We start from the raw sequence: 26611 nt of genomic DNA on the forward strand, positions 1-26611 counted from the left end.
AAAGGGTCATTTGCATTTATATCGTTGTAAAGTGGAGTTTTGGATGACATATGATTTTATCACAAAGCGTAAGTGTTTTTTTTAATTGGCAATTTCTTATCAAATGCAGTGGAGTTTCCATGTTGAAAGAATATTTTTTTTTTCAAAAGATTTATGAACAGACAGAAAAAAAACAGCAAATACACACATTATTGACAACTTGTTTTCCATTACATGTACAGTTTGAGTTCAACAACGCATTTACAAAATTCACTTCTAATAAAAAAGAAATTCTAGGGTTGTGCATCTTCGAAGCATCAGTTGAACAAAAGGCAAGGGATGGAAATATCTTTCTCGTTCTTTTGCTCTTTTTAACAGTAGAGTGGTTAAAAGGCAACAAGGTGATTGTCCTCCCTTCATCTCGCACGATCAGCCAAAGACTCACACAGTCACAAAACGGGTACTAATTATAGCTCAGTGGGGGAGCCCTGCTCACATCCGTAAACCCATTAAAGATTATATAGTCCCAACATAAAGCCGTATACCTTACAGCTGGTATATGATCCGTATGCATTTCCTGCACGCTACTGTACAGCCTGGATACAACACTAAAAAGGCATCGTGTAATTTTATCTTAAACATACTGTTCTGGCAATAATGCACATGAAAAGATCATGAATGAGGCAGATGAAAGGTAAAACATTCAATTCTGTATGAGAGCACAAAAAAAGAAGCCAAGTTATATATATATATATATATATATATATATATATATATATATTTGTGCTGCAAGGGACTTGAGAAAACGTCACTGTGAAAAGATAAATAAAAATATGAAATAAGAGATCCAGTAAGTCCAAGTAGGAATCCATAAAAAGGTGCTTAAAGTCTTTAGTTGTACAGCTGCACGATGATCAGAGGAGGTTTTCCAGTTAAAGAGCAAGAGAGTATTGATCAAAATTGTTAAAAACCTATCTATTAAATGGCATTTTCTATGTTAGAAAGGCAAAATAGCCACATTAATTTTACTAACCTTTACTGTATGTCTATACGACTAAAATATGAGTATGGCTTGTTATGATATGGTTCAAAATTAAGATGTTTTGCAATTCTTTAATCACTAATATATCTAATCCACTGGCTCTAATTTATATTACACTACATGTTTATTTTTGGTTTAATATTGCCATTTAATTCTCAGATGCAACGCCATTTATTTTCATCATTTCCTTTTGACCTGAGCACATCTAATCCATCTCGTTTCATTCGCGGTTCCAATCGAACATGGTTATATTTCAGGGACAATGCAATTTATTTTCAGAATTTCCCTCTGGCCTGTGTGTATCTAATGCATTGTGTTCCATTTTCATAGTCAACCAAATTCATTCTGATTTCATGAACTGCATAATAAATAAGAGAGATAGGTAGATCCTGCAGGTTACTTTGGACATATCTTCAAGATAAACGGAGCTATGTTAAAGCTCCATTCGATCACTTTGGCTGACAAGGCAAGTTGTGTCTCTAAAAGGAAAGTGCATTGACGTAACGGCCCTCAGGCATACTGACACATACACACGCACACACGCAAACAAAAATCGCAAAAATATTCCCCCCCGTTCATAATAAAATACCTTCTTTCCGCTTGAAATCGGTAAACATCTTTGTCACTGTTAATAAATTAAAGGTTCAGCAGTTCACATTCATCAGCTGGTTGTGTGTTTGTGTATCCGTGTGCAAGAGTATTTCGGGTAGGTATGTTGTACGGTTCACATTGGTTATTGTTGTCCTGTGGCTTTTTTGAGAAGCTCCAGGTCTTTGCGTGTTTGAGTTGCAGGTGCCAAACAGCCATATACTTCCAAACCCAGTGGCAGGTAGCGCTCCTGCAGCCCCAAGAAGTCATCCCCTTGCCCGGCTCGTAGTGAAACCCACGAAGGGGGTGAAGAACCGCCCAGGAAGCCCCAAAGTGCCAGACTCTCTGTGGTGAGAGGCAGCAATAAGAGAAAAAGAAACTTAAAATACAGTTACTAGACAGACAAGAAAAAAAAGAAAGACTGAAACATGTCACTGACCTTTATCACGCAGATCTGCAGCTTTGGCCATACCAAAGGAGACCAGATGTGGAGCGAGCTCAAACAGCCCTTCTGGCCGACCTCGGGTGGCCATGAGCACTATTGATCTGGAGGAAAGAAACAGGTATGCAAGCAACTAAGTAAAAATCTGGAAAATTTGGTTATATTGTGCTGTTTTTTTGTTTTTTTGTTTGTTTGTTTTTTTTTGGGGGGGGGGGGGGGGGGTATGATCATATGAATGCTGTTTACTTAGCTATTCATACAATCAATCATTCTTATTTTCCCTGGCTTACCGCTTTGGTATTCCAGTTTTCAGGTACTGTTCCATCTTGGCATCCATCTTGGCAAATGAGGTTTTCTTCGTGACTTTTCCAGAACAGGCGTCCACTGAGACCAGGAAAAACCCACGCTGTGAGAAAGGCATGGTCACCTCATTCACCTGGTGTGTCACAGGAAAATAAAAGCGGTTAGATAAACTCTGATTACAGATGAGACAAAGTGTTTGAATTTGATTTGGCAGCCTGATGTGCTCACGGTGATAAAGGAGATGTTATCTTTCTGCAGCTCTTTGCTGCTGAGAGATTTGATTTGTGTCTGGAGGTAGGAGGTCCATGGCTCACTGGAAAACACAAGCTGAGACAAAAACACACTGATCAGCAGCAGTGGCTTGTGTTTCATGTGGCTAAACTGAGGCCATCTTAAATGTAGCAAAACAAACCTTGTGAGCGCCGCAGCCTTTGCAGGGTTGTGTGCTTAGAGCCGGCATAGGCACCACTGCTGAGGGAGTCTTGGAGTACTTGGGGTAGGCTTTGGCTGTACAGTTACAGGTCTGTTTGGAGGATGTAGTGGACATGACTTTCACTCGTTCACAGCCTTTAATTGAACAGTAGCTCTGACCGTCTCGACTGTGCCGGGCACGAAGGTAGAGCCATAGTAAACTGGGAATGACAGAAGGAGTGCAGGGAAACACAAAGAACATTCATAAATTGAAAAGTTTAAACATGTGTCAGAATACTCAGCCATCATGATGCAAAGGTTGGCCTTCATATCTTTATGTCAGTTAGTATCAAAAGCCAAACTAAATCACTTAAATTTCTAAACCCACTCTTGACTTTGTGCACACCCTGTAACATTTAGAAGTCCAAGTGTGTGTTTGTGAGATGGTTATGACAAAAATTATCAACTGAGGATTGGATTTTTGTTCTCTCACCCAACAGATTGGTCAAAGAAGTACTTCCTTTCCATTGGTTTCTTCTCCAGCTGTTCGAGAGACGACACAGTGCCGTAGTCTGTAATGTCATCAAAAGTGTTGCTTTGCCTATCGTTGATGTCGGCCATGATCTGAAATGTGGTGTCTGATGGGTAACAGAGTCCCACCAACACCCAGTCATCTCTGAATGTGAGAGAGAGGGACATTGCATTACATCATTTGGGATCAATAAAAAGCACTACAACTTTATGGTCTGTTAATGCAGCCATTAAGCTGAAAACTTAATTTAATGCAGCGATATATCCTCATTTATGAGATAATATAGATATCCTCTGACTTGCACTCAGATAGATACTGCTTCATTATTGCTACTCACTTATCAAAGTTAATGAGAGACAGGACGATCTCTCTGGGCGCAGGTCCGCTCCAGTGCAGAGTGTAGCTCTTGCTCATCATAAGAATGGGCTGGTACTGCTGAGACAGCGCCCCCTGGCTGTTAATGCCCCTCAGTACCAGAGGAGCATTGGGATATTCATCTCTGCTGATGGATAAACTGAGGCTAGGGGCTCCCTGTGTCTGGATGTACACCTGAGGATGTCAAGGATGTTGTGGAGTGTAATGTCAGGGAGAGTCCATTTTTAATATCAGAACCACGGAATGACAGATGAGGTCTCGACACAGAAAGTGCTGTACCTGAGAATAGCGGCCACTGCAGGTCACTCCATTCCACTGGGCCAAGTTCACACAGTCGGGATGCTGGATCAGGTAATTGTCTGCACGGCCAACGTAAGTGTCCCTGTAGCCTGTTACTGACCCGTCCACATCATGAAAAATGGAGTTCTTGTCACCGTCCAGGTCATTCTCTTCAAACCACTGTCCAGGGCGACCAAAGAATGCCCGCAGACCAACCTGAAGACAGTATTTGTAGAGCGTGTTGTGACGGTCGCATTTACATTGTATCACTGTTTACCAATTCAGAGCATCATTGCTTGCTTCATTGCTTCTTCTCGTATTTCAGAGTGCACTCGCCAACCCAGTTGCTATTTACACTGTAATTACTTTTTCATCAGTGTAAGTGGCCATTTGTTTTACAGGTTTCTCTGATTATTTTTGCCCTCCCGAGAGAGAGATATTTGAAATCAAGCCTGCTATTTCGATAAAATTAAAAAAGTTTCTCCAAGTTTTGCAGAAAAACAAAGCATTGCTCTCCACTCTCTACACTAGTCATTTGGGTCATCATTGTATTTTGCCTTTTTGCTAGAATACTGACTGCATCTATCAATCTTTTTTGGAGGGGCTGCATTGCTACACTATTAAAGGATTGTATTTTGGGGGCTGGGAATACATATACTGTAAGTTAAGGATGATTATCATAACAAAATTGTTGTTCAAGACATCATTTTTAATGATGATACATAAAGAAATTGATTTAATTTTAAGCAAAGGACGTGTACTACCATATGTCACCACCAGGGGACACCAGTGACTTACAATAATTCTCTGTAGGAGTAAATCTGAAAGGGGTCTGAATGCCTTCTCTTGAGGTCTGTCTACCTTGAATAACTCTCACCTCTACTTTTTCCAAGAGTCTGACTTGATACAATTAAAATGTGAAAATGTTTGTAGGAGGGGAAAAGAAGCAAAGTGTCAAAGAGGATACAATGAAACCCAGTGGGCCAAGAGAATGGTACACTGGGTCAAAGTGGGGATAAAAGAAAGATACGAAAGACACATTTTAAAAATAATCCGTCACTCTAGGGAGTGTTCACAACTGCTGTCTTACCAGCAGCAAACCTGCAGACCAAAAAATAACCTAAACAACAGAGTAAGAGGCAGCAGATGGAGAGGAAGGAAGACTGAATCAAAAAAGAGCTGACACAACAAAAAGGTGAAAAGAGGGCACAGAAGTCACATGGGAGCACCCTAAAATGTCACATGACCAAAGCCTCAACTAAAAAAAGCTAGAAATGTTCACTAGCTATCAAAAATCATTACTTCATTCATATGGGCAGAGCACAACAAATAATTACATAATATACTATAATGGAGTTAATAAAACAGAAAACATAGGAGTGGATCCCAGAGACCCACAGTCTTAGTCTGAGCAGGTTCACATATTACTTCACATTTAAATTCACTTAAAAATGTAATATTTACAACATGCATATACGCTTACATCATATTCAGCTCACTAACATGTCCATTATACTTAAAGTGAAGTCGTATCCATCCTAGATATTTACTTACAGTGGAGGAGAAGCTGAGCTGGGAGAGGTTGTTCCGTGGGGTGAGCTGCCAGGTGTTCTTCAAGTTAAATCCCACTGCGCTGGTATAACGTTCCGGTCTGGGGATGAATCCACGAAATGTACTCTGTGTTAGCCTCACGGGACCATCATAGATCTGGAAACCTCGGATTGGAAACGTTCTATGGTAGAGAAAAAGAAGAAATGGGCAAAAACCAGGCAAGACATTTGGCAGCTAGGCATGAAAGAGACAAAACGTAAAGAAACGCAAAAAGACTGACATTGGTAACGCAGGTGAGTGATAAATGTTATTTTAAGACATGTTTGTCAAAAAATTAGAAAAACACATCGCACATCTGATTTCACCCCCCTTTTTTAAATCATTCTGCTTATTTTGCCGTTTTCATTAAATGTTTGTAGCGGTCATCAGACAAAGACCTAAGGTTCACCAACTTTATTTTCAGAACTTGTGTTGCAAAGTGACTAACAGAAAATTAGACTAGTCTACTGCACTGCAGCAAAATGTCCTCATTTTAGTGAAACTATCTTCTCTCTGGCAAGAAAAAAAAAAGAAGTTTCAGCAGCTTTGGCAGCAACCACAATGACGACAGACAAACCAAGTGAGCCAGATGTCACAGTGCGGTCAGGGAGCCTATAAAATAGTTGTAAAGTTGTACGCAGTGGTCACAAACTGACACCCTGGTTCTAAAGAAACTGAAAAAGAAGCAGCTAATTGCCAGTGTGGTGCTTATGTTGCTTTCCTCTTGTATAACAACTTCTTTAATGACAGAAAGAAAGACAGAAAAAGTGATCAGGATAGGATAGTCGACTGAGTAGGACGTGGTATTACAGCATAGGGAGACTATAAACTTTCATGTAACAGAAATCCAATTAAAGACATTGTCTGTGTGACGCTAGTGGTACACAGCACTCTGGCCATGTCAAACATCCATCTGCGATAATGAGATCTTATGTCTCCTTCTTAATACTCAAAATGATGAAAACAATAAAGAAACCTAGCTGAAACTGATGAGAGCTGTCAAAAGCCAGACATTCCTAAAGAGATCACTCTCCTTGCTCTTATGAAACCAAATTCTGCAATGAGTGTTGCCTTCCAGTGAAGCCCTGTCCGTGATGCCACCACAGTTCTTCATAAAGTGCTTAAAATATCACTGGAGGGAAGTCAGTCAAAACAGAACTTCCTTTCACAAGTCCACCTCCCACTAAAAGCAGCTGTAGCAGCCTCATCTGTCCATCTGTCCAACTACCTGATTACCGTGCTGGCTCTCTCTTCCCTTGTTTGTTTTTCCCAGCATATTTTTCTTTGGCAGCTCCTCCAGCCTGCTATTCCCTAGAACACTCAGTTTGATTTAGATTTTTTTACCTCTCTACCTCACATATATCTTTCCTACTTTCATTAATTAATGTCTCCCCATTTGCTCCCCCTCACCTGTTTCTCGGCAGTGTCCTCATCTTTCCATCAGGGCCTCCATCTCCCCAGTATTTATTCTGTCCCCCATTGGTCCCTGTGTTTCGACTTTCACCCACAAACAGGGACTGCGTCACCTCCTGGCTGGAGCCTTCATCCTTAGGGTAGCTGCCATCACTGAAGAATAACATGATAAGGGCATATAGTATTATATCAAACACACATGTAAAGATATATAGAATTTATGTCTTTTTAGGGCTGAAATCAGCAGCAAAAAAGCAGTGTGTTATAAATAAGGCATGATGCTTGTGACCACACAGAAAGTTTTAAGTTTCTGTTCTATGGTCACTATCAATCAAAATTGGTTTCTGGCAAATCCGTTTGGCAGGAGAAGAGGAAAGGCAAAACTGACTGAAAAATAAATCACAACACTGCTAGTAGCAGATTGGGAGAAGTACGTACCTGGCAAAAGACAAACCTACTCCATTGTCTGCAAAGCTGTTCAGAGAATAACAAAAGAATCACACATAAGTCTTACAAAATGTCTATTAATGAAATACATAAAAAAACAGACAAGAAGTGATCAAAGCTCCGACTAAATAGAGAGGAGCGGCGGGTTAATTTATTCAAAATGATTCCAGGTAACTCAGAAAATATGAATCTGTGAATCCAGTGTTACCAGTGGAGCAAGAAACACATCGATGTTGAACATTAAGTGGATGCAAATGTCATAACAGCTGTATGTGGTAGGATTGCATCATATTTCCAGCACAAGTCATCCCAGTTTACGTTGCGATGACACCATTCTTTTATTTTTCACCTCTGCCCTACATTTTCTGGAAGACTACGAGCTGACTCAAACTGAACAACAGTCTGTGAGCCGTCTCACCCCGAGTTCTGGATGACGATGTCTCCACCTCGTATCCAAGCTCCTAAGTCATTGTTCTTGAAGGAGATCAGAGTGTCGATGACTGCGGCCACCCGAGGACGGCTGGGGTCGGCATTCTGGTGAGGTCGGAATCTGAGAAAGCGCACATGAAAACTCATACTTTTATATTCTTGTTCTGTTGGTGTTTTGACATCTTTGTGACTTTCTATCCTTACTACAGCGACAAAGTCATTTTACCCCCTAATTTATCAGCACATACATTCCTTATGTAGGTCGCATGCACAAAATAACACACACAAATTGATTATTATAAGGTTATTGTGTCATCATGTTATAAATCTGCAGATACATGAGTGACATCAAGACTAGAAGTCTAAAACACATTGTTGAACTCTAGAGACTGCAGAGACTGCTCTTTGCCTCCAGCACTGCATCTTGAGGGTGGCATTACAGGAAAGGACATGTCATCATTACATCCAGAAGGTTTCAGCAACATTTTCTAAGACTTTTGTTTGTTTGTTTTTTTGTTGGAAACCACAAATTCTATCATTGAAAATAGTTTCTACAGAGTTGACATTATGGCTTCAAAGCAACCAAAATTTGTTTTTGTGCTCTTCAAAAGCAGACAAGACTCATTCTCCCTTTTTTCAGGCTAATGGTGGCGTGTGTGGCTGTTAGTTTTAAAAATACCTTGTAAAGGAACAAGGTCTTGCCCAAGGGAAAATTTCGACCTAAATGTGAAGCTCGACGAAAGCTCAGAGAATCACATAAATCATAAGAAATAACTCCCTGAAAACTGTTACAGTCTAATATCCTCTTTCTAGTGTGTCTTACAACCACACAACACATAATCTCCCCCTCTCTCGTGTACTTGCACACATTTTAACATTTTAAATCCTTCCCCTCCTACCTCTGCACACATGCAGACACACACAGATATACACAGAGCGTGGCCAGCAGTCTCAGTGGACACATAAGATTTTTTCCATCTAGTTGAGGGCTGTATTTGGGTAGGGAGCCGCAGAACGGAAACTCTATCTGTGAAGACTTGTTTTCTCAGTCAACACAAACCCGACAGACCTTCCACTAAAATGTAGTAACACACTATAAAGGCATCCATCTATCCCTGTCAATGGCCATATCCTCATAGATACACAACAGGGAGTTATAAACAACCCGATTCATACAGTTATTGACAGTGGCATTAAACAAATATATCAGTAAACCACAAATACCTGAATATTTACACAGTGTAACTATACACCAGGATGCAGACGATAGCCCACCACAGACCCTGTAACAGTGCACCGTTATAGGCGCACTGTGCAAAAACATACATTAAGCTGTAAATCGCTATCCATTTGTTAACACTCACAGCTAACTAATCCAGATGTCCCTACTAATATTAATAAAGTTTTCACACACACACACCTTGCGTTGTTATCTAGACACAGGTATTCCCGGGGGTCGGCAGCACTTGCATTGGTCGTCTTCACTCCTTTATCAATGAAAAGTCCAGCCTACAAAGACGAAAGTATGATTAGAATGAAACGCTGAGTTTTTTTCTAAAACTACAGCTTAAGAAAGAAGATTTCTGTTGGACCGACATAAACAAGACTCCTAGAATATTTTATATTGTGGTACCCCTGAGGCAATAATAAATGGACTAAATTTAAATTTTGGCCCAGCAGCGTTATAGACAAGATCCTGTCCAGGGTACTGCGGAAAGCAGAGAAGTGCCAGAAAGAATTCCTGAGAACAGTTTAAAATGCATATGAAGGTGAAATGTGTGTTTACATAACTCCATAACACAGGAATTAGTTTTGAATGTTTAAAATATGAGTTGTAAAATAAATTAAGGGAAAATGTAATATGTCTGTATGTGTTTGTATTTTGGCTATATGGAAACCTGTGCTCTGAGTTGGTCTTGTGGTATAAGTGAGGTATAGTCTCGAACCTCTATAAGAGAGGCTGCTGTGGTCAGACCGGACAAAGAACTTACAGTTCACCTGCCCGACTTCTGTCAATACACAACAGAGCACCATTGTAGAACCTGCTGCCGTGTGTGTGTGTGTGTGTGTGTGTGTGTGTGTGTGTGTGTGTGTGTGTGTGTGTGTGTGTGTGTGTGTGTGTGTGTGTGTGTGTGTGTGTGTGTGTTCATGCCTCTTTATCTAAGTGAGTAAGCAGAGAATTATGCACAATGTTTTTTAACAAGCTGTACATAAACACTGTGTTCCTCTTGTCTCTATAAAAAGCCAGAGGCAGAAAGTGACAACACAGAGAGATCTGGCTCCACATGGTAAACTGTAACACTTAAACATATACGGGGGAGAAAGCACACTAGCAACCAATACTAACGATACCTTAAAGTTGGAATGTACGCGATTGTTGTAAAAAATCCCCAAAGGAGTGAGCTCTGCCTTGGTCTCTGGTACCAGCCCATGAGAGTCTCCTGTGGAAGAGCTGTGGAACACAAACCATATGCCAGCATCCTGGAAAAGGAAAGAAGAGTACAGACAAAGGTAATAAAGAAAAATCATGTTCATATTGCAGCTGCACAACAGCAGGAATCTCACTAGCTAGGCTTATAAACAAGCAGTCTATAGGTGGTACTCCATAAAATACAGAAATAATATTTGTGGCAAGGCAGGATGTCAGAGGTCTCTCAAGTCTCACAGCAAGAACACAGCAGAAGTAGGAGTTCATAGGAGCTCAGTGGCTTATTAACGTTTGCAGTTCATCTGATATGGAGGAGAAAATGTAAATATCACAAAAATACCCCCAACCAAAAAGTAGTAGAGTGCATAACCCTCCCCTGTGGACATCCATGTGGTTAGTGCAGAAATGAAAAAGAGATGCAATGAGCCATCTTCTTTTCCTAATTTCAGAAGTCTCACTATGTTATTGCACCACTCTATTAAACATAAGAGCCTGGTAAATCCTCTTTTATTGGTGGATCACTTTCTTATGAGCATGAAAACCTTGATTTTTTATTATGTTCAGGAACACCAAAGCCAGTGCAGTAACAGTTAATACTCACATAAGTGGCTTTTCTCTTCAGTGACTCATTTTTTCTTAATAATTAGTGAAAAGTCAACTGGAAGCCATTTTCTTACATAACTCCCATGTTATTACCTGAGAACCAGCAGCTGCATTGCTGATGAGGTTGTTGTTGGGATTGGCTATCCAGAATGTTGAGACTGCCCTGGAAAACACCCCCACCACACACAGGGACAAAGACACAATTACATATACAGCAACTGGAAAGTTATTAAAAAGAGATATTAAAAAGACAGTCCTTTGGCATATCAGAGACTATGACTAATAAGCAGAAGGCAGAGATCAAAGAATCCTGTGATCTTTCTAAAATCCCTCAATAAGCCACCACTCCAACACAAGCTTGGTCAGGGACGGCACTGCCAAGACTCACAACACACACACACACACGCAAAGTCCTGGAAACAGACTTTGCTGCTTCCCTTCACAGAGGCACTTTTCTTGTTCCTACTATGACAGAAAAACATCCCATGGAGAGGAGAGGTTGTTATTGCATGGATAAAACCTTCCTGCCAATAAATGTCACACACTATTGCTAAGTACATTATCTCTCTCACATACCCATGGACCATCTGTTTTCTCTCAAAGTATGTCCGCACTATCCCACAAAGTTTCTCCTGTTGATTCCAGAGTCAAAGATTTACTGTGACACTGACATGGACACGTTTAAAAATGGATAATATCCCCTCTTAAATATGCAGCTGAGTGCTTAACAAGACCTCAGGGTCTCTGAATTGCAGGTGTTTTATTTTAAAAGAATAATAACATACAGCACCTTTCTTTTTGTTGCTATAAACAAAAATGTACCTCCACGTGTTAGTCAGGGGTTATAGCAAAACCACACCATAAGGGATGACAGTAAAAATGAAAAGCAATACACAGACATACATTAAAATAAGTAACAGATGCATTTAAGATAAAATGAAGGCTAATGGGTAATTGCTCATATCTCTGTAAATATACATATATCATCCTTAAATCTTACTTGCACTCTGTACTGGGTGAGGGAGTGTAGCCCTTGAAGACTTTGTCCTTGATGCTTGTACACAGAGTCTCATTGCGATCAGTGGGCAATAGAGTCCCAGGTCGAGTCAGCAGGCCAAGGTTGTGAAAGAAAGTGTTTCGTTGCTCAATCCCGTCCTCGAGGAAAAAACAGTGGCCCAAGGTGTCGTAGCCTACAGTGTTCTTGACCTGGGTGGGAAAAAAAGGAGACCACAAAATAGAAAACAGAATGATTAGGAGCACAGAGTGCACAGACTACAGCAGAGTCCTTGGCTGCAGGGAAAAATAAATACAGTACTATCCCGATTCCCTTTCACAGCATTTCCTTTCCAAGGAAAAGGCAGTTTTCGCCCAAATATGTGTAAAATCTTGGTAAACAAGAGGGCAAGGACAACATTTGTTAGTCCACCTTGGAATCATCAACACTCCACAGGAAAACACAGTACGTTCCAACTGCTCGATGTGTCTAGCCTCTTAAGTACTTAAAATTCCTGAATGAATTTCCCTCTGAGGACAGATCTTATTATGAAGGTATGTAGAGAAAGACGGTATAAAGAGGGCTGCTGAAGAAGATACACTAGAGAATTTCACACGGCGATTGTGCCAGAAGGGAAACAGGAAAAACAACAAGGTCAAACAATGCCATGCAAAGCTACAATTCCATTTACTCTCTGAAGTTTGGAAAAATGCGTCAATCCTATGGTCACAGGAACAAATGTTAACCCGTCACTTTTTGATGTCAAGAAAAAGCACAAATCACACATGCACTGAAGCAGGCAAAACACACAAATTCACAGGCTGCATACAGACAGTGTGACTCCAAAGATTATTGTGGGAATGGACCGTGTGATTTTACTTCTCCAAAAAGTAAAAACATCTACACCTGTCCAAAGAGGCTGCAAGAAACTATATAATGGAGAAAAAGATGAGACAAACAAGATTCAGGAAAAAGGGAGAGCAAAGGATAAAAAAAGAAAGACATAAGCCATAAGAGTAATCCTGTGATTGAGGCTGTAATGGATGGGTTTTCTGACAAACAGTCTTTATCATGCGGTTCTCATTACTAAGTATATGAATACACCTGTTGTTTCGACATTAAAAGATACATCGGTTTACTCCACCACTCACACGCACACTTTACTAACCAGCAAACCATTGGTAGCATGGATGGTGAGACAGCGTGAGAAGGAGTGGTGAATGGAGAGTCCGTCCACATATGTGGGTTCCCGGTATCCTCCGCTCTGGTCGACATCCCCGCACATGTGAAAATGGATTGGGTAGCGGCTTTTTTCTCGCTGTTGACCCATGTTCTTCAGCTCCACGTGGGACAGATGCACTGATGAGAAGTTACTAAAGATCTGTAGATGTTAGAGAGAGAGAACACAGCAAAGTTAGAATGGAGGATAAGTCAGACAAGACAGGAATTTAAAACTTATCAAACACTGCCACAAAAGTAGGCTGACTTATTGAAATGATAAATTAAAAGTTTACGTCTACAGTATGATGGGAGTTTGTCAATGATCCCACTGGGATGTGAACTATAGCTGTGTTGGCACCATACTCCAGTGTGTCAAACTGTTCCAAAACCACTGATGTTAATGAATAAGACATGTGAGTTAGAGAAGCAAAAATGAAAAGCCAAACATGCATACTTTAGAGAGGCACACAGCAAATAGTCAAACATGAATGTCAAAGAAACACATAATACAAATATGCTGTACAGTGCTCTCTAGGAGGTCTTTTTGTGGGTATGGCATAATCCACAGTGTCTGGTTTCTGTTAAGGAGGTATTGGCCAATCATTTCCGCAAACTGAAACTCACCCGAATGCACACATACATACTGACCAGCTCCCTCACCTCTCTCTCTCTGACTTACACAAACACACACATAAACATGCACATAGACAGTTCCTACAGTGTATACGTTGCCCAAGATAGGGAGCTCAATACCTGCTGCATATAGTCAAGACACACATATGTATGAGTTCTTGCACACATAAGACTGACAACACTGCCAAAAGCTTTATATCTTGATCTAGATGGAGCAATCATTTTAGAGGCAAATTGTGTAATGTGCTCTTCACTTTCAAAAGGAAAGTTAACATTGGGAACAAAGTGTTTATTTTGTTTAGCACAAGGGGGAAAATTACATAGAGCCCAAGGAATGCTATTGTGTATTTGCCACCAATGTGAATGGATTCATACTATCATTGACCAAATTAGAGGGAAGTCACAGACCATGTAGAAACTGATGTAGGACAGAGAGGATATAACGCTCCAGCTATTGCTGTGTATGACCCTAATCTGTTTTCAGTGTTTGTTCGCATTTATGGAGTGTGGGTCTTTTGAAGAGTAAGCGTCAAGAAAAAACATTAACACCTGATATCCAGAGGCAGAAGGGAGGGGAAATAAGAGAATGGGAGTAAGAAGGAGAAAGGAGAGGAGAACTTCATATAAACTGAATTGGGAAGATGAATAACCCCTCTTATTTAGAACAGTATTTAAATATAGAATGCATGCACACTTTCACAGTACAGAAACTGTAAAGCATATCACTAGTGGCCTTTAATGAGAACGTGAAGTCATGCCAAGACGTTTAGAAACATGCATCACCAAATGCAGACAGTCTAAACAGGTGTGCCATAAAATTACGCACACACACATAACACATACCTTGATGTGGCCTCCATAGGTGTCGTGGCTGTAGAACTGGCACATGTTATTTCCGTAGCAGGAGTTTTCCATTTCTCCATAGATAAGAATGTTTCTGGAAAGCAGAGCCACTTCAGCACGCATGTCGACTCCATCTACAATCTCTCCAACATGGTTGTACTGAGGTTTCCCTGAGCGCAGCACAGAAAGGGAGATTTTTGATCAAATGCAACAACACAGTGAAATTCCTAAAGAAAAATCTGTTGGACGAAACCATGAAAAGGTGCAGGTCATCGCTGTGGATAAGCACAAGTGTAAAGAAAGTCAAAGGAAACTGATTTAGTTTTGCTGAATAATGCAGCAACACAGTTTGACAACAAATTCTTGTGAAACCTTTCTGAGGTGGCACATGTCATACTGAAACCACGCCTTTACCACTAAAATAATGGCTTTTAAAAAGCGTTGAAACACACAGGGATATCCTGCCGTCAACTGACAACCACAAGAAGCATGCTTCGCCGCGCCCACTGAAACATGAACTGACCATGCCCCAAAGCCAACAAACCAAATACCAGACATGTAAAAGCAAAATTAATCAAATGCATATGAAACACTAAATAATCAGCTCTTCGACGATGCGGAAAGTACCCTTGTACACAGGGTGCAGCTGCCAGTGATAATTCCTAGCCATGCTCCAGCTGCTCAGCCTCTCCTCATGGCAGCAACACAAAGCTGGGCCCACACACACAATAACACGCCCTTGTCTCCAGGAAGGGAGTTGTCGTTTGTTGACAGCAGAGAAATGAGATCAGGAAAGGTTTCTGATAGACAGATGGGCTAAGAGTAACTAACAGATTGTTAGTGAATGGCATGAAAGGAGCAGAAAAAGGGAACAGGATGTGAAGCAAAGGCCGTGTATGCAAATCTGTGTTTGTTATAAGACGAGATTCCGATCAAACCATAAGCTCACAATGTCTTTTTAGCCTCCTCCTAATACTACACCACCATAACAGCTGAAAAGGAAATGAGATCCCACTGGACATGAGGATTCATAGCATTACATCTGCTAATCACATGCATTGACCATAATGAAGTGTCTTTGCTTCCTTCTGCTTTTGCTGCACAACACTGATTCTCTAGTCTTCTGAAAAGCTTCATAATAAGAAACATGTCTGTACTGTATTCCTCATTTTTTTCTTCCTGTTTCTTTTTGTCCTACTAGACAATTTATTGGTAATATATATGACTGTAGCTCACACACATGAAAGGAGTAGACTCACAGAGGATAAACAGTGACACAGCCAAAGCTACTCGTAGTTTGCAAAAACCAAGCCAAAACAATTCTCTCTGTACACACACTACTGCCCTCAATCTTACCTTGTATCCAGACTTGTCTTCTGGTACAGTGGGGGCAGGGCAGCAGGGTAAACTCTTCAGCCTGGTGCATGGAGTAGTCTGTACTAGCAACTACAATGCGATCCCCGGGTTGCCAGGTAGGCTGCACTTCATCCTGCAGGTTTAGCACCACCTGATCCACAGCATCCACCTGGAAGCCCGAGATGGGGAAACCTGGGGAGTAAAGAGTAGCATTTAAACTCAAATAAACAAGAGGCCAGTGGTGTGGAAGAAGTACACAATCCTTTCCTTAAGTAAAAGTACCAGTACAGAAATGAAACAAGTCCCGGAAGAAAAATCCTTATTATGTAAAAGCACATATGTTATAGAAGCAAAATGTAGTTAAAGTATAAGATAGAAGTACCAGCTTGGTGTTTTGACTGATTTAATATTTTACATGGCATCACTGGATTGGAACTACTGAAGCATCGGCTCATAAACACCAAGTTACTGTTGCAGCTACTGCAAGAGGACTAAGTTTGAGACACTTTATGTCCAGTTTTATACAGAGACAGCAGATAAATCTGAGGGCTTCAGATAGTTCATGAGACAGGAAAGAAGAAGAAACTAAATTTGCTCCACAAACCTGTCTTCAATTTGTGGACTGACATAATCTTTTATTAAACACTGGAGGATCACTGAAGCATATTTTTTGAAATGAAAGTATGTGTGAAGTTTAGAGGAAAAAATGATTTGATGGAGCTGTTAACAACTCAAAGATATCAAAAAGGTGACCCCGACTACACATCGCTGTTTATAAAAAGCCACACAAGTTTAATTATTACCAATGTGTCAAACTTGTTTTATTAGCCACTGTGTGAAATATAGAACCCAAAAACTGGACTTGAATACAGAAACTGAGTAAATGTAATAAGGTTCTTTCCACCCCTGCATAATGCACAGCATAACGAATCAGAGAACAGAATCCTGATGCTTTCTTATTGTCTTTATAAAATATATTTCTAACTTTTAATGAGGAATTAATGATAAAAACTGATTTTGAGATTGACAGTCAGGATGTTTGACACTGCATTGAATCTTCTAATAATTACAACAACAAAAAAATCTGATCTAATGGACTTTCATAACAACTGTAGCAAAACACTTTCACTCCGTCTATTCTTAGTAGTCATTAAATGGGGGGAAAAAAAATCCAAAAAGCAAATGAGAGAGAATAAAAGTTAGGGAGAACTAAATAATTACTACGTGTCCCTAGTGCACTGGGCTGCACTCAGTATTTCCACTGAGCAGTAGTTTAATTTTGCGTTTCTGAATAGTCCAAAAACCACTGAGATGCAATGAATCAAAGACAGAATCAATTCAGAGGATAAGTCTACAAATTTCTGTCTTTGATTATACTGACTCAGCCTCAGTTCTTGACCACCTACACAGAATGATACTAAATAATTACAGTTACTGCATCCTTGTTAATTGTTTTCAGCACTTCTTGATATATGTTTCAATAGGTTTTAACTGATTACATCATAGGCTGTTTCTCACCATTCTTCCACTCGCTGTAGGCAGTGACAGAGAAGCCCACTCCATCTACAGTGGTGAAGCTGCGTCTTGCCAGAGCTCGGCCTCCTGTGTCGTGGTTTTCATGTTCCTTAACGTCCTCGGAGCATGACGCGTTGCCACCACCTACCACAGACACCAAAGCCCACGCCTGTCTGAACAGACCAAAAAGATGAAAGTCAGTATCAAAGCAAAGCAAGCTATTATGCTATAGAGCTTAGTTTTCCACAATTTGTTTGAATGACAAAAAGCACCCTGAAGTGTGGCTGAAACTCATTAATCAACACTCAGGCACTGGTTCATTATTACCTTTTCCAGCCTAATGTTTGTCCATTTACACAACCACACACACACTCAAACGATGGAATTTTCTTGCAGATTTATGTAAAATAATGTTAATGTGATCAGTACTTTGCACTAAGCATGAGAAACTCTTTGTGACAGATAACCATAGCCATGATAATAAGGCACTAAAGGTGGAGGCAGCAAGAGAATCCAAGGACCAAACTCAGTTTAGGTGGATGCAAGTGAAAATAAGTAAAACAAGATAAAGAGATTTACGTACTCTCTTATGAAAGAATAAAGTTTCTGTTTGAGTTTCTCTGTATCAGGGCTCAGGGTGAGTCACACACATAAACCTCATCCACCGAGTCCACAGACTCTGCAGATCATAAAAGACAGACCGTTAAACAGGGTGTTTAACCAAGAGATTCAAGTGGTGTGACAAACCCAGAGGAATGTTAGAAACCTGACGAGGGACAGAAGGTGAAAGAGGAGCAAAAGAAAATGAATGACAGCAGACTGAAGGATATCAGAGAAGTCAGAGGATTATCAAAATGACGACAGGAGACATCAGGAAGGGTGAGCACACGGCTCAGAGGAATTATGGGTGTACCTGATACCGCTCCTGATTTTTTTCTCTTTTTAAACTTTTGCTCCTTGTCCTGCCTTCTCATTCCATTACACGCTATCTTATAAATCAGGAATGTCAAGAAAATTATATTTAAATGGGATCAAATAAGGAGAGGCTGAAATCATGTCAGCAGAGGAGCTTGAGGGTGTGGACGGGGAATGGGACTGGGTGTGTTTTTGGAGGACGTAAGATCTGAAATAAGACAAAAATACTTCAACTTACAGCTTGAGATGTTTCAAATGTCACGACCTTAGCTTGTTTAAGAGGCATACTAACCCTAACCCTGACTCTAACCCTAGCACTAACTCATATTTATTTACCAGCATTAGCTAAATGACTCAAGAAAGTTTAAAACCTTTGTTGTTCATGAATTTAATAACATTTTAATACCGGTGTCCTAATCTATAGCACAACCTTTAAACTCTTTATGAAGGCAAACCAACCCACACCAATATGACCTTTTCACTCAATTAACCATTCATGTTGAACCCTCAGAATCATATCTGAGTTGCCAATTGTCCATTTAGACTGAAGAAAAGTGATTTCAGCAAAGGTCTCTTGTTTCCACTGAGGCATTACTTGGCCCATTCCACACACTGTAAACAATCCCAAATTCAATTCTACAATTTACCTCTAAAGCTTTATTTCATTTATAACAGAACAAAAGCAAAGCCTGAACATTTGAACATCTTGCCAAAGGCTACTCTTTGGAGACCTATTTTTTTTAAAACAATTCAGTCACAACAAAATAAATCACAACCAAAAGCAAGTTCAGAGATCCAGTGTTTACCTGCAGAATCTCTTTGAATATTTGCAGTAATTTGTGATGCTATCCTCTCCAGCATCAGTCTCTGTAACAGGGTTTCTGCAGTAATCCACCAGTCACATTTAATGCTGTTTAATGCTATTTTAATGCTACACTGTAAAAATGTTAATGTCACGACTGTGAACTCAACAAATTACATGGGTTTATTTTTTTTGTAAAAGATGATTTTTATATGAAAACTGTCTCTACATTTCACTATTTCTGATTCAGAAACCACCCCTGATCACCCACAGGATTCTCTGAAATCCACATTTTCTAGCCATTTTTGCTGGAATTTGCGTTTCTCAATTTCCCAGTTCTCCTCCACCTGGTGCAGCACCTGGACACTTTTAAAAACACGCAGTTTTTGGCAATTGTACCCAACCGGCTGGAACAAATATTGTAGTGGTCCGGCATGTTTACGTAGATGCACATATCTGACGAATCACAGTCTATAATTATAGATTATTATTATTACCACTATTATCAAATATTTTTCTTGAAAACAGCAGAATGAATTTTTAATGCCACTGACAATCAAATCTGATGATTTTTAATGCCAGTGAAGGCCTTAATTTTCACTAAATCTATTTAATGACTATTAATGCTTTCTAATGCCCTGCAGAAACCCTGTGTACTAATATCTGTTGACAATAATTGCTCTCGCCGGCATGACAATCTAAGCATGGTTTTTGAAGATGAGACACCTCATGCCTTGTAACTGCGCACCCGACTGATACACAAACAGGATCCATATGCGAATCCACTCTGTTCTGTCATTACCGCCTCAGTGTGTGGTTTTCTGTGGGTTGTCCTGCTCAAGGAAGACCTCCTTTCTGTCCTCACAGCCCATGTGAATGTGCACAATTTAAATCAAACAGAGATGAATCCAGTGGCTAGAGAAACATAAAGGGAATAAGAGAGCAATTGTATCACTTTTACTTTTCCTACATCCTTGATTTGATGCTTATCAGTGTTTAACAACTTCATTGTTTGGCCGGAATAGCAAATGTGTGGAGGCCGGAGGTGAATTCACTCCAGACCGGCCTGGAAGTGTGTTTATGCATGCGTGAATGCTCTCCTTAGAGACAAAGATTAGAGACAGGCTGTTCAACAAGCACGAGGCCGGAGCCAGCGCATTCGTGTATCTGTGCCAGGAAGGATGGTTGACATCACTGAAATCAACCCATGGAAATTCAAAGGTATGTTGGTAATGTGGTCTTGGTTCTTTTAGATTTCAAGTCAGGCATAAGCTGAAAGGGGCAAGGTGTGCTTTTTCTCACAGCACTGGCACAAAATAATTTTCAAAAAAAATCTTCTTCACTACAAACTTTTACATAGCATAAATGAATCTGTGCTTCATCTTCATGCATCATCCTACAGGTCAGATGCCTTTACCACCCAACTCGTTCAGCCTAAAATCACTCAGCCTGCTGTAGTGTGACTTTAATAAGACATTAAACTGCATCCTGTCTCGTAAATACATGCATTTGTGCTACCACAAACAAGCCCACATGGAACTAGGATTAAAAATAAACAGCAAAAGAACTAGTAGAAAGAGCACAACCTTAAGTTACACACACAGAAACACCTCTGAACATACACAGTATGTCATCATCTGATCCATTTATGCCACTCTGTCGTGTATTGAGGGGATCTGTTCTGTTGTCTTGGCATCCGTCTTCAAAGGACAAATCTAACACTGGAAAATCAGGCGAAGAATTTGGCTTTTTAGAGAAGTAGCTACCCCACCCTGATGAGCTGCAAATAATACAGCTATTTGAAATTCTGAACTTAAAAATGCATGCGTTTGACTGACGGTAACAAAAGATCTAATGTCATGTGCAGCTAAAACTCAGTGTTCTAATCTGGAGAGGGCTACACCCTTGCCTGTAAATTTCTGGCATCCGTCCTTTTGAGGGCATAAGCAGCAGAGAAATAAAATGTCCTGAATTGTCACATTTTGCACGAATCCTGGAAACTCTGACCATAACCCCATTATCCTGTACGCGCTTCCTTTTCTGGTGGAACGCGATACAGCAGAAACACAAATGAAACAGGAAGGCAGATAATTAGGAAGGATTCAAGGGAACATCCCAAATGAAGAGGAAGATACACGACAGCGGACATTTTTCCGATTAGGGTGGACATGGAACAAAGTGCTGGTATTGTCAGTCCAAGTATTGAAGCTTCAAAGGTCAGAGAGTTTACTTTAACTATTAAACAAAAACACATTAACCTCTTTTATCAGCCCCAGGAGACAAAGAATAAACAAAACACTCCCAAAGACTCACACAGGCAACACACCTCGGAGAACCAACGCAAGCTCAGAGAGAGCTGGCACCGTCTGCAACACAACTAAACCACAAACATGCTCACATCTGTCTTCACACACCCTGACAGCAGATATATAAACCAGGGCAACATCAGGAAACCATCTGTGTATTTTGATTTAGATTTGATTTAAAAAATACATAATTTACAGGTTGTTAAGACATTTCTTATATGCATGCAAAGGCAGTGTTTACCTGTATTTGAGATCGTAGACGAAGCTGCTGCCGAGTTTCTCTTCGATGGCCTTCTTGGTTTCATCCAGCAGGTTTTTGACAGCAGAGTCTCCTACAGCTAGTGTGACAATGCGGCCTGCCGGAAGGGAGCGAAGCAGCTGGGTGAGCCGTCGACTGTCGTTACGGGACTCATGAGTGTCATACCGCTCACTGGTCAACACGGCAGCTGTATCCTGGTCCACCACGCGCAGGTTGATGCCTCGGCTGAAGTTCCGCTGGAAGGCATATCCCCCTGTGGCTAGCCCGGACGCTGGGATGCTTCGGGTTAGCAGAGACCAGGAAACTCTCTCAGTACCATGTAGCTCCAGTGTCCCACCACCCTTAACACCGATGAACTTGTGGCCAAGGCCAGGAACCTCAGGAACGGCCTTGTTGTCAGAACGGCCCATAAGGGCGATGGCTGCATGAGAGCGGTAGCGGCATTTGGGGGCACCAATATGGAGGGCTCCACCTTCTTCTATGAGGATGTAATGTGTCCTCAAAGTTATGTTTTTGGAGCCATCAGCATTGTCTGCAAAAACTACACGGCCTGTGAGAAGCCAAAGGAAAGATGGTAGTTACTATAGCTGATAAGTATGAATTCACCAAGCTATAAATTCTACTTAACAAATGATGTATCTTGATGTGCTTACCTCCTGACTGGATGGTAAGTGAAAGGAAAGTCGCAGAAGCATCCAATCTTAACAAATTTCCCTTCCTGACAACAACAGCCTTCTCTGGTTGGTGACCTGGACTCCAGCTACTAAGGGATGGGCTGTGATCCGGACAGTTCTCTGTAAACATGGCCAGTTAGTAACAAATCAGGAAACCTCATAGTTAGGATTACACAAAGATATACAAAAAAATTACTTTTTACAGCATAGAGAAATACATCAGACTCTTAAAAATGTTAAATCAGTGATTTGTAATACTAACCATCTAACACATCTCCACTTGTGAGACTAAGAACAAGGATAAGAGTGAGGAAGAAAGCACCCAATGATACGCCAAAGCAAATGAGAGTGTTTTTTCGTTGCTTTCGTTGGAGGCTCTGAGCCCGCTCCCTGCGCTGGTTCTCCACTGACAGGCTGAATGTGTTTTGTTGAGCAGGCGGTCGTCCATGAGGTTTTATCGGTGGAGGCGGTGGAGCTTTGGCAAGTGGCGGCGAGCGGACTGGAGCCACCCGTCCAGGAACATAACCTGGAACCCTCTGATGGTTGCCGTGAGGCGGAGCCACAAAGACAGGGAAGCGGCTGGGGCCATCACTCGTCGGCATCGTATACGTGTCTGCTACCTGAGAGGAGAAAAATGAGAATGAGCGGCAGCGTTAGAGCGAGAGTAAGTGGCAATAAATATCAAAAAGCATAAAAGTGCAGTTCAGTTTGCAGTGCTTTTCTACGGTCTGTCACATTCAATTTTGTACTATCATATAAAATGTGACCTTGGTGGGAGTCGGATTATTTTCAAATTAGTGTTACGTTTGTCTGGTGCCGTTTAAAACGCACATACTACAAATATGTGCGCTTTCCTGTACAGACTGCCCAACTGTAAGCAAAATGGTACAACCTAAGAAAGCGCTAAGGGATGAAACAAGGGAGTGACTGAAAAAGAGTTCAGACAGAAGAGGTCAAAGTGGAGGAAGAAGACACTGAAGGAGCACATATAATAAGAGTAAAAACAGTGGGAGGTGAAGGAAGAAAGGGGCTGATTCTGGGGAAACAGGCAATAACACACCAAGCATCTCACTTGCAGACCTCTAGGTAAAGATTCCTGGAGTGGGTCTTAAAAAGACTAATAACCCGCTCCTTCAAACAGTTGATTTATCCCCTTGCTGATTTGGCTTGAACGGAGTGGCATTGGCTGCTCTTGTCCACAGTAACGCAGGAGGTCGTGAATAATGGATCGCAACATTCCTCAGACTACGTTAGCACAGCCAAAACAGATGGCACCAATTACAGTAGGGAAGGAGAGGGCTCTCGATCCAGTCTGTGCTCTCTTTATTTCACACAAAGGGGAAAAAGTAGCACAAAGTGAGCTGAAGCCGTGGACACACACATGGTCATGTTTCACTTCAGAGGACAGCACACTGACTTACATTAATTTACAGGAGACTTAGCTGAACCTATGCTTTAAACAAGCCTTCAAAGCAAAATTTATTGATGACGACTCTTTTTTTTGGCATGAGCGAGGCATTGTCAAGTAAGTTATATCCCACAACATGTATTCACACAGAGAGGTCAAATGGGCGAACACCTGCACACACAGGGGTATAGGAAATGACAGTGCAGCAAAAAAGGCTTCAACTGCACTTTTCCCCAACACAAACACCCTTCACCACTGTACTAATAACACAGCTCAGCTACTAGGTCATCACAAGCAAAATATCAGAAGATTTACATAAACTGGATACTTACCGTTTGAGCTAAAGAATCACCACGTCTGTTTTTCATAGTGTCAAACGGCAACAAATGTTCATGACAGCCTCATTTTACATCAAAGCCACCCTGTAAGCGATTTGTAATCTCTAAATCATTTGAATGTATCCCATCTTTTCGCACACGTCTCCGTGCCAACCCACCAACACACACACACAACGACCATTGTCTCCACAAACCAATTAGTCATCTTTTTAGGCCGGAGCAACAAACAACAGCCCTCTTCAGCTCGTTAACAGTGCAATGTACAATCAAGGACTGTAAGACAAGGCCTCAGTCATTTATGCAGGCCAACAAATAAACTGAGCATAACCACAGCTGGTTCACCCTCTTCAACTTGAGTTATCCCATTACAGTGTCTGGAAGACGCTCTTCACAAGAGGTTTAGCAGATAATTCTCCATGTCTCACACTGATTACGTGTTGCTTTGGATGTTCACATTCTCATAGTCTGCTGCCCTGCATCGAGACGTCCTCAGTAGGAGCCCTGTGATGGGATGATCCCCCAAGGCATCAGTTTTTATAACCCTATCTCAGGCTTATGGTTTTATTCACATTCCTGGCCATAAAAGGGCTCAGACTGCTCCTGCTCCCCTGCTACTCACTGACCTGTCAGGACATAAAGAGTTGTGGACACCTCAGTGCTACTCAGAGTCAAGATGAGGATCGGGTGTATTTTTTTTCTATTAAGCAGGGACTCCTTCCCTCTCTCACTCACACACTCACTCACTCATACTTTCCTGATTTCAGAGCTACTGAATATCTAACAGATGTGCGGGGAAACACAGGAGTCAACGCAGGACAGACCATCATACATTCCTCAGCTGTAAAATCACCCCTTAGTTTGGAAATGGACATTGGCAGTGTAACCAACAGTAAGCCATGTGTTTCCTATATTAACTAACCCACAAGCAGAGCTAAAACAGCGCTTTCACACCTCTCAGCACTGACTTACAGTAAATGGGACAGGGGAGACACAGAGCAGTAAGGTGTGTTAAATGGAGGGATGCCATTATATATGGTGATTAATGGGCTTGTTTTGACTCCTTGCACCACCTTTCCTCACAATAAAAGCGCACTACAATAGTCTCCAGTGGCACTGAGCAGCACCAACACCACAAAAGAGGAACCAAGAGGCAACATATGGCACAAAGCAGCGGGGAAAGTTAAATATATTACAACAGAAATGCAGGTTTTGTTACAGCTCATGTCCTCCACTTTGACAGTTACAGTAGTTTACGGATGCGACACGTAGCAACGGGCTACACACAACTTTCCCAACACGAGCTTAGCCAGTTGTCACTTTTCCACTAAATATATTGAAAACCCAAATTGAGAAGCCGCTTTTTAAGAGGTCAAAGCTTCACCCGGTGAGTCCTCCTTCACCCCCACGGCGGTTGACGGACACAGACACGATGTAAGCGGCCGGGCGGACGGTGAGCTCCTACCGTTGGTGAGACTGTCCCGCTCCGCTCTGTCCATTCGCTCTCCGCGGAGCCGGTGAAAGCGTCGACCCTTACTGCCGGTGAGACGAATGAATCCGTTTCTCACCCTGGCAAGTTTGCGCTTTTCACGTCCCTTTTATGTCTACCTTTTCTTCACATGGTGTTTTTTCTGCTGATAGGCTGCCTTTCGTCCGTCGCTCAGCCCCCAGTCCCTCAGAGAGGGAAGCAGGCGCGGCTTGGAGCGGAGGAAGTGGTGCTGCGTTCAGGAACTGTCGGACACAGCGTGCCAGGAGCAGATCCTTCGAGCATTTCGGAGTGCGAAGAACACAGGAGGGAGGTCAGAAATACCGTCCTACTACTGTGTGTACTGTGACAATGAGTGTATTCTTATTACTGTCATTGTTGTTGTTAATAATGTTAATAATAGTAATAACAATAATAGTGGTAGTAGTAGTGGTAGTAGTTGGAGTATTAGTTGTAGCAGCACTAAAGTGAAGAACACAAGTGGGAGGATAGAAAGATAATTTTCTCTCTAATTAACGTGTTGATTGTGCTAAGCAGTGTTATTATTACTATTATTATTATTATTATTATTAACAAGTCGTATTTTTATTTTTATTACTCCACCAAGGAGCCAGGTGGAGTTATATGACAATTGGCGTACGTTTGTCTGTCCGTCTGTTATTCCGTCTGTGTGCAACATTACTAAGAAATGGACTAATGGATTTGGATGAAATTTTCAAGGAAGGTCAGAAATGACACAAGGACCGCCTCATTAGATTTTGACAGTGATGCAGCTTATAGTCTGGATCCACGGATTTCTTAAAGATTTCTGTATCATTGCGAGATAGCAGCACGGCATCACTGTGACTATAACAACAAGTGAATGCTACATCAGCTGCGTGCTGACAGTCACTACTGCATAATCGACCACTGCGGACTTATCGGGACATATCTGTCAGAAGTGATGCAAAGAACAGTTAATTAAATTGTGGCGGTGTTTCTGAGTTCCATCAATTCCCGCCTT

At 41.3% G+C, this 26611-nt stretch overlaps 1 protein-coding gene across 2 annotated transcripts; it reads right to left on the bottom strand.

Annotated features, from left to right (window-relative positions):
• On the bottom strand, positions 1-25829 carry cemip2 (cell migration inducing hyaluronidase 2). 2 transcript variants are annotated; one of them, XM_022200856.2, is made up of 24 exons: positions 25588-25829; positions 22642-22999; positions 22359-22499; positions 21688-22255; positions 17427-17596; positions 15909-16100; positions 14553-14722; positions 13024-13236; positions 11862-12067; positions 10955-11024; positions 10183-10311; positions 9251-9339; positions 7820-7951; positions 7393-7428; positions 6952-7107; positions 5506-5683; positions 3952-4167; positions 3635-3846; positions 3259-3441; positions 2767-2986; positions 2583-2681; positions 2342-2487; positions 2049-2155; positions 1-1954 (listed from the first exon to the last, which is right to left on the bottom strand). In XM_022200856.2, exons 2-24 carry the CDS (start codon positions 22979-22981, stop codon positions 1755-1757), a joined length of 4173 nt encoding a protein of 1390 aa, XP_022056548.1. In that variant the 5' UTR covers positions 22982-22999; positions 25588-25829; the 3' UTR covers positions 1-1754. The 2 variants fall into 2 exon arrangements, with proteins under 2 accessions (XP_022056548.1, XP_051806899.1); XM_051950939.1 differs by lacking the exon at positions 25588-25829 and adding an exon at positions 24120-24257.
• Positions 25830-26611: the final 782 nt, after the last annotated feature.

This window comes from Acanthochromis polyacanthus, chromosome 7, assembly GCF_021347895.1.
Source record: "Acanthochromis polyacanthus isolate Apoly-LR-REF ecotype Palm Island chromosome 7, KAUST_Apoly_ChrSc, whole genome shotgun sequence".
In the NCBI taxonomy this organism is placed as follows: Eukaryota; Metazoa; Chordata; class Actinopteri; family Pomacentridae; genus Acanthochromis; species Acanthochromis polyacanthus.